Here is a 15,938-nt window from a genome sequence, read left to right as displayed (position 1 = left end):
GAACTTTTTTTGATCTTCTTCTGTTTATCCAATTGTATAGGAGAGTTAATTATGCCGGATCAAATCACCGTATCGGAGTTTGTGGTGGAGACCAACGAGGACTACAAGTCACCCACCGCCTCAAACTTCACAACCAGGATGTCACATTGCAGGAACACTGTGGCTGCATTGGAAGAGGTGGGTGCTCGATTCTGATTTAGAATACTACAAAATATATTTGTAATATATTTCAAATTGGATCCCCAGCAATCTCATGACATACTTGTACAGCCTGTCATGTAGTGGAAGAAAATGTAATTATAATGCCTGCCACTATACATGAGTCAATTAGAGTTCTGTGTTTCTGAACATTTTCAGACCAATTTAGAGAATTGGATCATTACTGTAGGACACACAGGATCAGTGGGCAATTACTCACTAAATTCATTAATTTTCCGAGCCGCTTATCCTCTTTCTGGTGCTGGATCATATACTAACTAGGCCAACAACAACCTGAGTTGGGTACCCACCAATCGCAGGGTGCAGGGAGAATAACAACAATGTGCAGTGTAGTACTGTAGTATACAGTCTTTGTTTATTCTGTCTTGCAACTTGTGTAATGCTTTATGATGACAACAATACTAGTTGCTGGCCTGATGACCGATTGGTTAGCCGCATCGGTCTCACAGTTTTGGGGTCGAGGGTTTGAACCCAGGTCGGTCCTCATTGTGTGGAGTTTGCATGTTCTGCAGGGCTTGCGTGTGTTTTCTCCAGGCACTCCGGTTTCCTTCCACATCCCAAAAACATGATTGGCTGGCTGGTTGAAGACTCTAAATGTCCCCTAGGTATGCATGTGAAGGGTGTTCCCTTCCTTGTGCCCAGAGTATGCTGGAATAGGTTCCAGCACCCTCACGACCCCTGTGAAGATAAGCAGTTCATAAAATAATAGTATTAACAAGATATAACCATCATCTTTTAGAAGCAGATTCCTTGTATTGGATCTCATTAGAGATTGCAGGCTAATTTTATTCAAATAAATGGAGGTTTTGCATGAATGCATACTAGACTGCAAGTGTTTCACATTGACTTAATTAGACCAAGCATGCAAATATGTTGTTGCCATCCCATTAAATTGTTGCATTTCATACAGAAGAGCAGGGCGCTACTTTGCACTACCTATTTGACAACATGCTGCTTTTCTGGAGGAGAACTTCCGGTTTGTTCCCCGTCGGCATCCTTCTCCCTTGTTCGGGTTTCCCGACTTTGTGTGTTCCATGGCCTATGAGCCTCGCCCAGTGCCGGTGGTAAAAATAGAATTTCCCACATGAGTGGGTTGGCAGTGGGCGGTATGTACATATGTACAGTTTATGTGTGTTAGTGTGTCTCTGCCTACTTAAGATGCCAGGTGACACGAGGACCACTTGGTCATTCTCATACTATTTTGACATTTTATGGGTAATGAAAGTATTTGCTTTTGGTATGATGTCATGATGGTTAGACGACTGTATATCCTGCTTTCCTCGAAAGTGTTGTTCTAATTTTGGAAAAGACTTCAGTGGTTTACTGTTCAAAGGGTTTTCCACCTTGCTATTTTATAAACAGTCCAGTTGAGACAAGATAGAGTTGTATTTTTATTTTTTTTTAACCTGAGGCTAATCCACATCTGGGCTGAGCGTCAACTCCACTTTAAGCTGTCTGAGCCGTCACACCTTGCTTTACTTGTCTTTTTACACAGACAGACACCTGCTCAGGCACCCGCTGACATCATCAGCTGTCTACGCACCCTTGCTGTTGGTTTGTAATCCCTCTGCTTTTTGGGTTACTCCTGTTCTACGGTTTAGTAGTGTGTTAAAACGGAGAGACATTACTGCCTGCCTGTTGGAGTAATTTGAATAGGATTGAGTACCTTGGTTTCTTAGTGTCACTGTTGACTCTGCTCAACTGTTGGCGTGCTGTTGTTTTTCTGACATTGACCTGCCATTGCGAGGGCTCAGCCAGAACAAGACTTTATTTTTAGTGCTCTCTTTAGCCTGTTGTGGCAAATTGGTGCAAACATTGGGGAATTTATTGTGGTTTGGTGTGCAAACAATCACAAAATGACACTGACTCTTAGACAGCATTCAATGATAAATTGTGGTTGCCTAAACCCTTGATAAAATCTCATTAGACTGCAGTAATAGTAGTGCTGTATTTTCTGCACTATATGGTGCAACTACAAGACTTCAATTTTCTCAAAAGCCTGCAGTGCACCTTACATGGATGAATATTGGTTCATCATTATACGGAATTCCCTTTAGCACAGCTCCCTCTATTTGATGTATAACACACCCCCTAAGCACTACTACTATTACCACCATTACAGTTCCATCTAGTGGATTTATAACACAACCCCCTACTACTACTATTACCTCTACCACTACTTCTATTACTACTACAACTACAACAACTAATACTACTACTACCACTGCTGCTGATATTAATAACACTACCACGAATACTACAACTACTACAACAACTACTTCTAGTACTACCACTACTGCTGCTATTACTACCACGACTACTACCACTACTGCTGCTATTACTACCACTACTGCTGCTATTACTACCACGACTACTACCACTACTGCTGCTATTACTACCATTACTATCACAACCACCACGGCTGTCAGGTTTTGGAATAGTGAGAATTTCTGCTGACTGCTCTAATCAATGCACAAGTCTCAAATTTTCATTGACTTTTTTTCCCGATCTATTCTTTTTCCAAGATACATTTCGCTGATATGGATCCTATAATATTCCAATACCAAACCAATACCCATATTTTTACACCAGCAAAAGTCAAGAGAAGTAAACTCATTCAGTTTACCTTAGTGGTCTGATTTACAGCAGCTAAAAAGAGATGTGGACCTGGAAACACACGACTGCATCTTGAGGCCAAATTTGATGATCCAAAAATAGCCATATAATGGGAAGCACTAAGTATCGGATCGAGACATCACTAGTTTTGTTACTGCATGTGAGGGAAGAAGCATCTCTCTTTGTCCCATTTTTGGTGTGTGCCCCACTCACACCTCCACACTACAGGGGCTTCGCCAGTGTGTTATCGGGGAGAATCCCCTCATCCGGCCACATTTTACCCACATATCGGATTACATGCAAAGTGTGCTTGCTAACTTCTTAATGTATTTTTTTTGCTAAATCTGCCTCGTAATAAAGACCAGACAACTTGCAATTTTGCTGACTAGTCACTGAAACCCACTTGTTCTCTACATCGTGGGAAGGCAGGGATTTGCTGAAGTCAGCTATACATTTAGGCACGCCCAATAAATTCTGCCATCTGAGGAGAAGACGCAAACTTTATTGCTGTAATTTAACAGATCACCACTAAATTGGTCTCAGTGTTTGCATATGTTTTTATCATTTATATTCTATCATATTTCATGTATGTAGACACAGTTTATGAAAATATCTTGACTAGTCCCTTTAAAGTGTTTTTACAACAGTTTAAACTGTTTCTTTTTATCATATTGGGTGACATTTTTTCAAATAGTTTTTCTTATCTATTCTTGATCCCAAATTAATATTGCCTCCTCTTTTCTTGATGTGTACTGTATTCTTCAATTTCCGGTTTTAACAGTAATCTCAAAGAAATGACGCACACGCTAATCTCAATTTAGTTTCAACCTTCTTCATCTTGTTTAAAGGAAGGTAAATCCTTAAAGTGATGACAATGCATCTGTTTGGCTTCCACAAAGGGCTTTTTTTAAGAGTGCAATTTGTTAACATGGGGGATTAATTGGTTTGTGTCATGTGATTAATGCATAAATCTGTAGTACCAGATGGCTTTCAAGTTCCTACATCTAGTTTGCTTTGAATGCACGTAGGTGGATATTGAAGTAAAGCAGGGTAATAAGGACATGGTCTTAGTCTTACGTCTTGGAGTCTTCTTTCTGTCTCAAATGTGCCAGACAACTAGGCTTTATTGAAATATATAGCTTTACTGTTTCTGTACCTTGTTTGTTCAAAACACAACCATTAACTATATAACTAGTGATGTCTCTCTCTGATATCAGATCTACGCTCAATCCAACATTTTTTTGGACTATTGGACAGCACTAGATTGGTCAAAAGATCGGAGCCAATTCAACACCAAATTGTTCTCAGCAAAACATATTTTGAGTAAAATCGCATCAGATCGGAAGTCTATATAAGTCAGTATATCAGGATATTCTCAGGTGTAACACATTATATTAGCAGGATAATGATAGGGAAAATACTGCAGTTTTAAGATTTTTTTTTAAATTAGATCATATATTGATTAGGTTGCTCAATTTTAAGTCATCACTTATAGAATTTGTTTTAACGCAGTTCGCGATTTATTAGGTGAGGGGTCATATTTTGAACGTCGTAGTCATTTGTCACTACTATTTGGATGTATTTGTGTTTTTTTTTTTTTTTGCATGTGTGTGCTTGTGTGTGCTGCTGCTTGTAAAAGCCAAGTGGTAAAACCTGTTTATCCAGGATGTTGAGCTTTGTTCACGACCCCCCTTTGTGCCTTTGTAAAGCATGACTTTACAGTCACCACATTTTTCAAAGATCTTGGAACGAGTAGCGTCCTGTTTGGAACCTAATCAGTTTGATTATGGATGTGTTTTCGTCAGTTTAGATATTCTCTCAGTTGATCAAGTTGAATGGCTAAATATGGCAACAGCTCAAACATTGACTTAAACAACAAGGTTTAAGTCAATGTTTGAGGTGTAACAGAAGAAACGGAAAAAAAACAAGTGTCAATGCAATATTTTATTCATCCTGCAAATACAAAATCTCATCAGATGATTCATGCTGTTTTGCACAATTGACTAAAATCAATGTAATATGCAATGCATAGGAAAACGTTTCAATTTCAGTTCCATTTGTTTTCCAAATGCTTGGTTTAATATTTATATTTCATTCATCAGTTATGAAATTGTCTTGCGTAAACAACACTAGATGAGATGCATTTATATCTTTACCTCTTCAACAGTTAAACGAATACTGTTGTTAGTATTTTCTCCTTCAAATATGTGACCACGTGAGTTCCATTAGAAGTAGGCGTACTCAATAGCCCCAGGGGTGAGTTGACCTCCCTTTGTGAAGTATTGATCTTGCTTAAACCGTTACTAAAATGTTTCTTTCTCATCTTGGGAAATATCTGTCTCGGACTGGCCTCGGTTTACTAAATCATATCTGGCACAGCAATTGACTGAAGACTGTTCTGTCCTTCACCTGTTCGCTGACACTAAATGCATTGATTTTTACCTCCCCTCCATATTTTGGGCAGATGGGTTTTACGACTGGATTAAGAATTTTGGGTTGGGTCAGAATACAATTTGGCATTCATTACTGGTAAATGTTCATATGCAATGCACAGTCAGGTATTAATGCTGCAGAATTACAGAAGGTCAATCAATAGATGGGACTAAAAATTCAAGGCTTCCCTGAAAATGTCCATGATCTGTCTCGTCTGCTATTTACAGCAACTTTGTTTATCCGGATATAAAATTGATTTAACCAGAGCCAAAATATTGCTACACAGTTCTCAGTCTTCAGGGTTTTTGTATCAAACAGCGCTCATTTATTCATGCATGGTAATAATCCCTACTTTGATTTTGCCACCTTTCAACACAGCTTCTATTATTTAGAAACTTAGTTTAGTGTCATTCATATTTGTGATAAAAGACTCTTGACCTTATATGGCAATGGGTGTCTACTACCCGATGGTACCATATCCTTCAAATCAATAATTATTCTATATATTTTGATGTGTTAATTGTCTCGGAACATTATTCATAGTTAATTGATTCGTGGCTGTATTTGATGTTGGATAGAATTCGACAGGCAAGGGTCATCAGTCCTCCACCTGGGTTTTATTTAATTCTAAAAACATGCTTCTCAACAATATACCAGCTATGCAGTGGCCAGACAGGTTATCTCACTGTTGATTTTGTAGCTGGATTATTGTGGAACACCTTTGGGATAGTGATGGAATTCTCAGCATCATGCAGTTGGCTGTGAATGCCATATACTAGCCTTTCACATTCCAGATGGTTGGGCATAGAATGAGGCTTGTTAAAGAGCAAGTAGGTTTATGTAAACTCATGACACTTAGGAGACACATTTATCGGCTCCTCTTGTGAGCACATGTAGCTTATATTCCTATTGTATTCCCAATAAAACCAAAATCAGACTACCAAATAATTTCCTATGCGAATTCCCAGCTGCATGTTCTCTGGTCTTATCTTTCCAGCTGACCACAGTTAATAATGCTCAACACTACATGGCAGTTATTCTTATTCACCACTGATGAGTGTTTAAATGTCTCATTTAACATGATACATTTTATTGCCCCTAGGTTGAGACAGGTCAGCAAGTGTTCTCTTGTTTTTTTTAGTCCATGTGTTAGTTACTCTGTTGTTTTTTGTTGTTTCTGGCCTTTCCACAGCTCAGTTCCTCCCCCTCCAATGTTTGGCGGGAGTGGTCGGTGCCCTGCTGGGAATAACAGCTGCTGCCTTCAAACAGGTGGCCCAGAAGAAAGTTTTAACAAGGATTCAGACACGTAGATTATCAATGCAATGGGAAATCCACATCTAATAGCCTTAGCAACACATGGATGGATGGACAAGCACTCACACATAATGCCTAAATGGTCAGTCAGTCCCAAGTGAGAAGATATGGCCAGTCTTGAGTATTCCTTCTAAGAAGCTTAATACTCCTTGTAATTGCAATGAGCTTCTGGCAGGATTAGCACAGTGCTTTTGTCTGGCTTCAGCAATACGCACTTCTTATTTATGAATAAGAAGCTAGTTGTTTGCAGTTGTTTTTATTTTAGTTGGGTTGGGTAAAATACTCAGTTTGTTACTTGCATGCTGACTGGTGCGCAACTGTTGAAACAATTTTGGTTGACTTATTTCCCCTTTTTAGTTTTGATGACCAGGTTTGAATTTAACAAAAGGTTCTGTTTTATGACATATTGGTGTAGCTTTTTCATTTTTGGTGTTTAACCTAAAGCAAGTAATAACTTCTGCATTTATACCTATTTTTTGCATATATGCTTCAAAATTGTTTGCTTGGTGGTCTGATTGCAGAGGCCAATTCAGCTGTCATGAGATTATTGCTTTTTGGAGAATGGGATTTCATCAGTTATTATGAACCAGTTATACTGGTGTGCTCCTTTTTCTTGAGACTGCAATGCTGTCTTATACCACAGCTGATTTGAGATGCGCATATTGTGCACATCATTAACCACGTAACTCTCCCAGATGTTGTCATGCACTATTTAAAAGTGCAGTAACTGCTCACACTACTGGTCTGGCACCGTGGTGTTTATGCATACGTCCATGTGAAAAGAGTCAAAGAAAGGTATACAAGGTGAGGTCAACTGTTTAAAAAATCAGCACATCTGGTCCCGCTAAATGTACTTTCATGAGTTACCTGCTGCTTCACTCAAAGTGAACAAGGTTCCATCAGTTCAATGCTCTCTTTACATTTCATCATCTGACAAATAGGATTGAAGTATGCACTCGGGCTCATAACTCAACTTTACCCAGAACGATACAAAAAAAATAGAATGCCTCGGTTGCCTGGGAAAATCCAATGAAACAGCTCTCCAATGTTCACTAACCTTGTGAAATGCAAAAGGACTTGAACATGGAAGTTAGTTTTCTCCTAGCATTTCAGCTGATGTTGACATCCTCGTGTGACTTTTGGCAGCTTGCGGCAGGCCATAGAGCTGCCCCTCCTTTCATAGTGCTTGCTAAGAAACTATAAACGTTAACTCTAGAAAGATAGCTGGCACAGTTAAGCAATGTTGAAGTTCTGATGAAAAACTGTGACACAAGCAAGGCCTAAAAATATTCCCAAGTGAATAATCTTGTTGCTCAGTACCACACAATTTCTTATGTTTACAGCAGATTGACCTAGTAAAAAGATACAAACTGTTTCAGCTGCCAAGGACAATGGTATTCTACTATGGCATGGGCCCCAATTGTTCATCCTTGCATGTATCACTCAATACCACCACTAAACACTATTACAGAAACCATCATGTGTTTTCACATGGTACTGACACTACTGATGGAACAGCGCTTTGAACTATGTGGCTTTTAGTTGGTTTGCTTTTTTTTTGTTTATGTTCATGCAGAATGCCGACTGGGGCTTTGAGGAAAGTGGCAGACTATCTTGCATTGCAGACATGTTGTCATCGTAAGGTACTCGGGTGGTACAAACAGTGAGGCCAGGTCTCTTGTCTTTCATTCATTCCAGCATGCAATTGTTCAGGAATGTGTTAGGCAGCAGACAAAGGATAAGACAGTAACAGTTTAACAACAGCTGGATGGAGCTGCTAGCTCAATAATATTTCATGGGTTCTACCTTTCTTATGGTACGTATAGCTCTTTGGGTAGGGCATACTCCTTGTCCAACCGGATGGTTGGGGTGGGCTGATGCCGAACTCCCCCTCCTCCATCCCACATTGGCTACATCTCGTTCTCTTGCCCATGCTTGGGCTTGACAGGGCTGTTAAGTCCTTGTTGGGTGGATGGGATGGATGGGATGTGCGGACTGGGTAGTGGTGATGAGGCATTCTATTCCCAAAAGGTGGCTGGGGGAAACTCGGAAATGCTGGAGGACCACCCTGTGTACTGGGGAATGGATGGTGTGCCATCACACCCGGGACATTGGGGTTGCTGCCAGCTCTGTCTGAGCACTCCTCTTTCAAAACCTCAAGACAGAATAAGATTTTAGCATACAGAAATTGAGAGGACTGCCATATATCATTTTTCAGTGACTGGGAGATAATGTGCTTCAGTTAAATTACACGCTCAAAGTAATTGACCACACATTTCGAATAAATGCACTTAGAGGAAATGTCCCACTCACTTAACACGCATTACTCTGAAACTTTAAGTGAATGGAGCTCCATGGCAACAGCTTTTGTGACCCACTCCACAACGCGTTCTACCATGCATCTAGATGTGTTGGAACAGATGGTGCCTGCTTCATTGTAACCACAATTTTGATCGTCATAATGATGTCACGCACTATTCCAGTTGAGTAAATGATACGCTGAATGGTCAACCGCAAGCTGCTATCAAGGGAGACACTGACAAGGCAGTAAGCATGTTTTGGCAAGCAGATTTATTATGTGAAGATTCTCCTGATTCTCTTTATACTGGTTGGAAGCAATCCTAGGCAGTGGAATTCCCCTGGGAATCGTTTATGGGCTAAAACCAACTAATTTTAGAGCCGGGGCCTTTGCTACAAACAAGAGGGTCGAGTCACTTCCCTTGCCTTAAGAGTGCAAACATGAGAAAGTTATCCCTCCTTTGACAATGAAAAAAATTGCCTTCCTCTTCTAAGAATGCGTGAGTGCGTGTTACAGTTTAAACTGGTCAGAATCATGCAAAGGGTCATCATAGGCTCATATAGTGATCAAGCAGAGGTTTAGCTGACCCATCAGCAATGAAATGCAATGCCTAATGTTCCCATAAAATTAAAATTAGAAACCCAGATTTTGGTACTTCCAATGTTATACTTTTGAGGTTCAGTCATTGTAAATCTCACGGCATATTCACACCAGTAAAGTCCATAGTTTGCTTTCTTTGGTCTGGACCAAAATAGATTGGCCCTATTTGGTTATGTCCGGTTCCCTTTCACATTGTATTACTCGCTAGAGTCTCAGGACATGACAAGAAACCTGAGAACTTAATTTAACATTGTTAAATTATTTGAAGAAACAGTTAGGGTGGACATACACAGTGAAATGGAATTTTGATGCAAGCCAATCAACAGTTCCCATAATGCCAGTGCCTACAGAAGCCTGTTACTTGGAAAAAGTGATGTGATTTAGTAAGACCTGGTTTGCACCACATTATGCATTTTGATTTTAAAAAAAAAAATATATGTTGCATTCAGATTGTGTGTCCAGTGTAGATAAACATGACATCCGTTTTTTCTCACTTGAGCGTTCATAGTTAATAACATATTAAGAACCCAATATAAACCTTCAGCAGCACCCCTTTTCCTGATATTCACACGATTTTCCCTGGTACAGTGATACACTGTCTTAGCTGTATTTGCTAAACATACAATGACCAGCCACAATCTCAGGTATTTGGTTACTTAAGTTACATGAGTAGACATTCTGGACATGCTCACATCTGTCTCTTGTGAGTGTTTAAACAGCATACTACTGTTCTCAGCAGCTTATGCATTCAAACACAAACCCCATTCAAACACACATCCCATTCAATACAATAACGGTGGGTAACGTGTGTCTATTTTTAGCTCTGCTGTGAATAATGTATAACTTTGCAGTTGGTGTGAAATCAGTGCACATAGTGCGCCCTCCACATGCATCCAGAGTGTGAAGTGGAAAGCGGCAACATTTGCACACAACTCTGAAACCGAGAACTGTATTATTCTTTTTTTAAACCATGTTGAAGAAATGATGACATAAATTATTGTAATTTCCCAGAATCTAAACTACTATAAATCTCAGCCGGCTTTACTTGAATGGAGTCCTCCTGCACTCACATTTTTGTTGTGTTCATTTTTGTCTGTTTCAGGCTCTAGATGTGGACCGTAGCGTTCTATACAAAATGAAAAAGTCAGTGAAGTCCATCTACACGTCTGGTTTGGGTGAGTTTGCTACTTTTTTAACTTCTACGTCCAAATGTTTTTTTTTTTTAATTAAATCACAGGAGAATCTGTGTTCTCAAAGTGAGTGTCTTTTCATCCCCACCGAGGTTCATACACAAAGGCTTCTTTAGTAGTCCGAACATGTACATATTCTAGTTCAAACAGTGCTAGGATGCCCACACTGTATGTGTGCTTGTTAGGAAGCTTATTGGCTGTACTAGCACCGAGTGTATTCCAGCGTCTTTTGTTTGGCCTGACAGAGCCCCCGCTGATGGTGAGAAAGAGAGGGAACCAGGGTGAGAGTCATGTGAACAATGTGCTGAGCACGTCTTTCGGTGAACACTATGAGCTCTGTTGTGCAGCTGTCTGATCCAGCCTCTCAAAGGAACAGCTGGGAGGGCCACTAAGGCGCCCGGCTCTCACCTCCTGTCACTCATTAATGCGCATCACTAGACTCTGGGCATTTTCTACTTTTCCTTTTAAATAGTCCTCTTTAAATGAGCATTTTTTCTATTGAGTGAACTGGGGTACACATAATACAGTATAATGAGTGAACTTAATTTGAGAATGTGTAATATTTGGATTAAAGACAACTAAGGCCCGATTGTTGGGATTATCATAAATTATCAGCAAATCGTAATGTTGAATGTTTGTTTAATGGGGCACTTAGTCTATTCACGACATAGAATGACGAGGACTTGAGTTTGTAATCAAAATATAGTTAACTTTATATATACAAAAAATTACCTTAGTTAGATTTTATTCATTATTGAAACTGAAACTATTCCAAAGTATATGTAACTGGTTGTGCCACACTCGGAGGGTTAGGAAAATATATCTACAAGGAGCAGTTTAGCATTTAAAAAGTTTGAAGAAGATACAGCGGAACACGAAAGTAAGCATTCTTGTATCGAAAGTACACAGTATGTTTGACCTTACACTCTTTAAAACGGAAACATACAATTGCAAAAGAGATAACAGAAAGTAAAAGATGCTTTATACTGACACATGGAGAGGATACTCTTGTCCCTCTGTCAGTTTACACAATGAAAGTTTCCTTATGTCCCCATAGAGTAAGCTTAAAACATGACTAATGAGCACAGGGAGTTTCAACAGCAACTGCCTCAACATTCAGCGTTTACTCTTTCTCTCCTGGAGTTGCCTTTTCCTGAAGGTTGTGTGAGTAAGGATGATGAGGAAGAGGGTGAACCAGAGGACAGACAGAAATGATGAGAAAAAAGATTCAGTTAACTTGGCAAAGATTAACTACAAGTTACTGGAAGGCTATGAGGGAGGAAGAAGATTTGGGGAATGTTGTGAAAATTGAGCAAGTAAAGAGTTTGCCGCAGGGATCTGTCTGTCTGTCTGTCAGGTTAGTTGTGGTTATTAGTAGATGATGAATAAACCAGCTATAGCATCTTGGGTTCGAACAAGAAAAAAAGATACATTGCCTCATGCTGTAAGATGTTTCCTGAAAGCCTTGTGTGGTTTGACCTTGTGTCTTAAATTAGATTGGCTTGATGTGTTCTGCACTTAGTGACGTAAAGGCTTTCAGCTAATAAGACCGCATATCTCTGAGCCGCAGACATTATGCTATCCAACTCTATCTACAAAGCTGACACATGTCTGACTGCTTTTAATGTACTGTGTGTTGGTGTGTATGTGTTTGAGTGAGTCATCACTCCAGGTGTGTTTTAGCCCTCACCTTTTCATTTTCACATACTCCTCCTCCTATCTTCTTCCTTGAAACGCTAACCTACCGGGACCCAACATGCACCAACACATACACACAATCACACATACAGACATCATATTTCGAGTGATGGTTGTTATAGCAACAGCCCCCCAGAGCTCCTGCTGAGCTCTGCTGCTGTCCTGATTGCATTAGCTTTTTCTATCTCATCCAAGAAGTCATGTGGATAAGGTGCTCCTTAGATAAAATAAAAGATTCTGTTCACTCTGGTGTGTATATTTGTTTTAATGCATGTACATTTGGGATTGATTGGTTTAAAGTGCAAGTATTGTTGTCAAGAAATAACATTAATAAACCATTAGTTATTTGTAACAAGGTCATTTTTCTTGTATTGGTGAACCCAAATAACTACAAAAGTTGAATGTACTGTATACCCCAACCTAACTGACCAGGTTATGTATGTGTCATATTTTTCTAGCTCATGTTGAGAATGAGGAGCAGTACACACAGGCCTTGGAGAAATTTGGAGAAAACTGTGTGTACAGAGATGATCCAGATTTGGGGTCGGCATTCTTAAAGTTCTCTGTCTTCACCAAGGAGCTCACTGCACTCTTTAAAAATCTGGTGAGTGTGTACTGTGACGAGTCAATCGGGTAAGTAGATATGGAATCGATGGGGGTTAAAATCCACAAGGGAGAAGATTTCCATCTTGTCTGTAATGGTATCAATCCCCTGGACTACTGGTGTGTGTCGGAAGCATTGGTTTTCCACAGTCGTGGCCACAAGCCGCTGCTACATTCCATTTCAGTTTGATGGAATCACAAGGCACAGTTTAAGAATAAATATGTTATACAAATAATTGTGATTATTAATTTTGATAATCTTTTGTTTGCTAATAATTTGATTGTACTTCTAGTTTCCAATATTTTAGACACAAAGCATTTGACTTCAACACGTTTGTCTCTTTATTTCAGTTCCAGAATATGAACAACATTATCACATTTCCTCTGGACAGCTTGCTGAAAGGAGATCTGAAAGGAGTCAAAGGGGTAAGTTATGAAAATTATTCTCTTTCTTTGGTGTTACTTTACATGTCAACTTTTGTGAATGGGATAAATTAACAACAAGGAAGTTGCTTGTGATTTATAACTAAATGATTCATTCATTGTGTTAAAAGCAGTATGCTGAGTTTTGACTGGGAGAAATGTAACAATCTCATTGGTGGATATTTTAGCAGTAGGAGAACTTTAGAGGATGTCAGCTTTGAAAGAGTAATTATACTTGAGGATTTGTGGTTGTTTGGAGGAATTAACTAATGGCTCTTTTGTTATAGACTGCATTCTTTACACGGTTGCATGACTAAGATGAAAAGGTTGTTTACACCGACTCGATTTTAATTGGCAATACAGTGCCGCCTGTCAATATGATTTAACCTTGGATCTTGAGAACGCGATCCCTTTTCGAACATGTCTTCAAAAATTTAATTATTTAAATTTAGAAAGTTGCAAGTTGTTTTTTTTAAATCTGTACTTCATTTTTTCCAATTTCTTTTGTACACAATTTTGTTTTGCCCCACACAGTCTGTGTAATAATCCTACTCATTTTTTTTCTTCTTTCAACTTGTTTGGCAGGGACATCTGTACTTATTTTTTACTAGTTTGTTTTTGAGAAAGTGTAGCCTTCAGCAAACACAGACCTATTACTTCCCTGGCCCTATGAACTTTTACTCCACATTTTTTTTGGTTACGGTAGCGGTATGATGAAGTTAAATCAGCTGCGAGGCTGATTGCTACAGAAACTTGTCCTCCTGACCCTGAACCACATGTTCTGTCTGTATGTCTCAAAACTGTTTGTCTCTCCCTACACTTTTTTTGTTTAAAAATCAGTTTTTTTTTCAAGCGACATGGTTTCCTGTCATTGTTCTTGGACCTCTCTTCCCATATACGAAATTCAAAACACTTTCTACTGCTCTATTGTCATGCTTGACCACTTAGAGCCTATTGGGGACCATGAGTGATTCTCATTACACTAATGAATTTCGATGAAGGAACCATGAACTTTTGTGCCCTCACATCCTTTACATGTCAATATCACTGCTTTTGTAATGTGAGTACCTTTCCACTAACTGCGTTACTCAAGGCAGTTCTATTCCCATATCTCTTTTCACCTCCAGCCTCTTCCTCTTTCCCCATTATCACTCTTCATGGGTTTCCCACGTGGCCAACCTGTCAGCCGATTGGGAAACAGAAACATGCCTAGACTCGTTTGACAAGCAGTTGAGACTATATTGAAAAAAAGACAGCAATTTGAATTGAATGCCACGAAAGATGACAGGAGAAGTCTTTAAAAAGGAAAAAAAAACTCAAGACTGGGTACATTGAATGTCACTCACAGATGTTTTTTTCTGTGTATAAAAAGTGCAGTCAAGAGTAGAGAAATGCTACCAGGAAACCTGTCTAAAAGCTTTTATACTCATTAATGCTTGACAGTTAAGATGCGTTTCAGACCTCAGGGAAATTGGAATACGAACAATTAAAAAGGGAAACAAGTCTTTCCGTGTGACACTTCATTCAAATGTAAATGAAAAAGAGCCAGCCAACCTTAAATTGTTAGTAGTGTGCTTTATTTTTTTGCTTTGGAGCATTGTTTCTATTAGAAGTAAAACATAATAATTGGAAAAAGTCATTTTTTGCAACATCCCTAAAATAGTATTCCACTATAGCTCTGTACATGATGCCACCCAAGACAATTTAGGCTTTTGTTTTGGGAAGTTCCTGCAAATTGATTATGAATGGGCTCCTATAGGACTTGGTGTCCCTATTGAAGATAAACAGACATCATATATTCCCAGGCAGTGGAAAATGGAAAGTGCTGAGTCTCCAAGTTGGTTGTGCGAACGGGGATTATCATAATGGGCACCATCATGATGTCATTTCTGCAGCTGACCCTCTCAGTAGCATCAGCCCGACTGTGGTTGGTTGGGCACTGTAGAATCATCTGTGTTTGCACAAGTAAGGCGTGAGATGAGAGAGCAATAGTGGCTGTGAATGGAGCCACAAGAGTCCAGCTGAGCCCCGCACCATTGTGGTTCATTGACTCGTGAATTACGCACTCCTGCTTACTGCTTGAGATTTTAGATATTAGCAGATCTCTGTTTATTCGGCATACAGTAGACTAGTAAAGCCCACAATGTTGGTAGCAAGCAGTGGACTTAAAAACGAACCAAAAAGAAATTATATTTTAGTGTACCATTACAGCTCTACTAATTATTGCATTGTAATGACCCTTGCTAATACAGTTTTAGATTAACCATTATTCATCCCGTATTTGGGAAATTTAGTTTGTAGCAGTCGCAAGCACATACACGGGAAAAGACAACATAGACCTAGATAAAACTGGAACCACACACAGGAAGCCCACACAAGGTTGTGCAGACTGTGGCTGAGGTTAAAAATATGCAGAATCACTCTTCCAAGGTGATCCGCACAGTCCCTCAGTAGTCTGAAGCTTCTCATCAGGACTGGTAGCCTTCCTGGCTTCAATGATTAAAAACATGTCAAAGACTAGAATAAAGAAACTAAGCTAAAAT

General features: G+C 39.4%; 1 protein-coding gene across 3 annotated transcripts in view; it reads left to right on the top strand.

Moving 5' to 3' along the window:
- asap2a (ArfGAP with SH3 domain, ankyrin repeat and PH domain 2a) overlaps window positions 1-15,938 on the top strand; it is a 31,323-nt gene that overhangs the window by 365 nt on the left and 15,020 nt on the right. For all 3 annotated transcript variants that reach the window (XM_077731359.1, XM_077731358.1, XM_077731360.1), the window contains exons 2-5: window positions 41-177; window positions 10,584-10,656; window positions 12,828-12,973; window positions 13,324-13,398. In XM_077731359.1, the coding sequence (XP_077587485.1) occupies window positions 52-177; window positions 10,584-10,656; window positions 12,828-12,973; window positions 13,324-13,398 (420 nt within the window). In that variant the 5' untranslated portion in view covers window positions 41-51. The remainder of the gene's footprint in view (window positions 1-40; window positions 178-10,583; window positions 10,657-12,827; window positions 12,974-13,323; window positions 13,399-15,938) is intronic.

Source organism: Stigmatopora nigra, chromosome 13 (assembly GCF_051989575.1).
Source record: "Stigmatopora nigra isolate UIUO_SnigA chromosome 13, RoL_Snig_1.1, whole genome shotgun sequence".
Lineage (NCBI taxonomy): Eukaryota > Metazoa > Chordata > Actinopteri > Syngnathiformes > Syngnathidae > Stigmatopora > Stigmatopora nigra.
The sequence above is the reverse complement of the archived record's forward strand: the minus strand, read 5'-3'. Positions and strand labels throughout refer to the sequence as shown.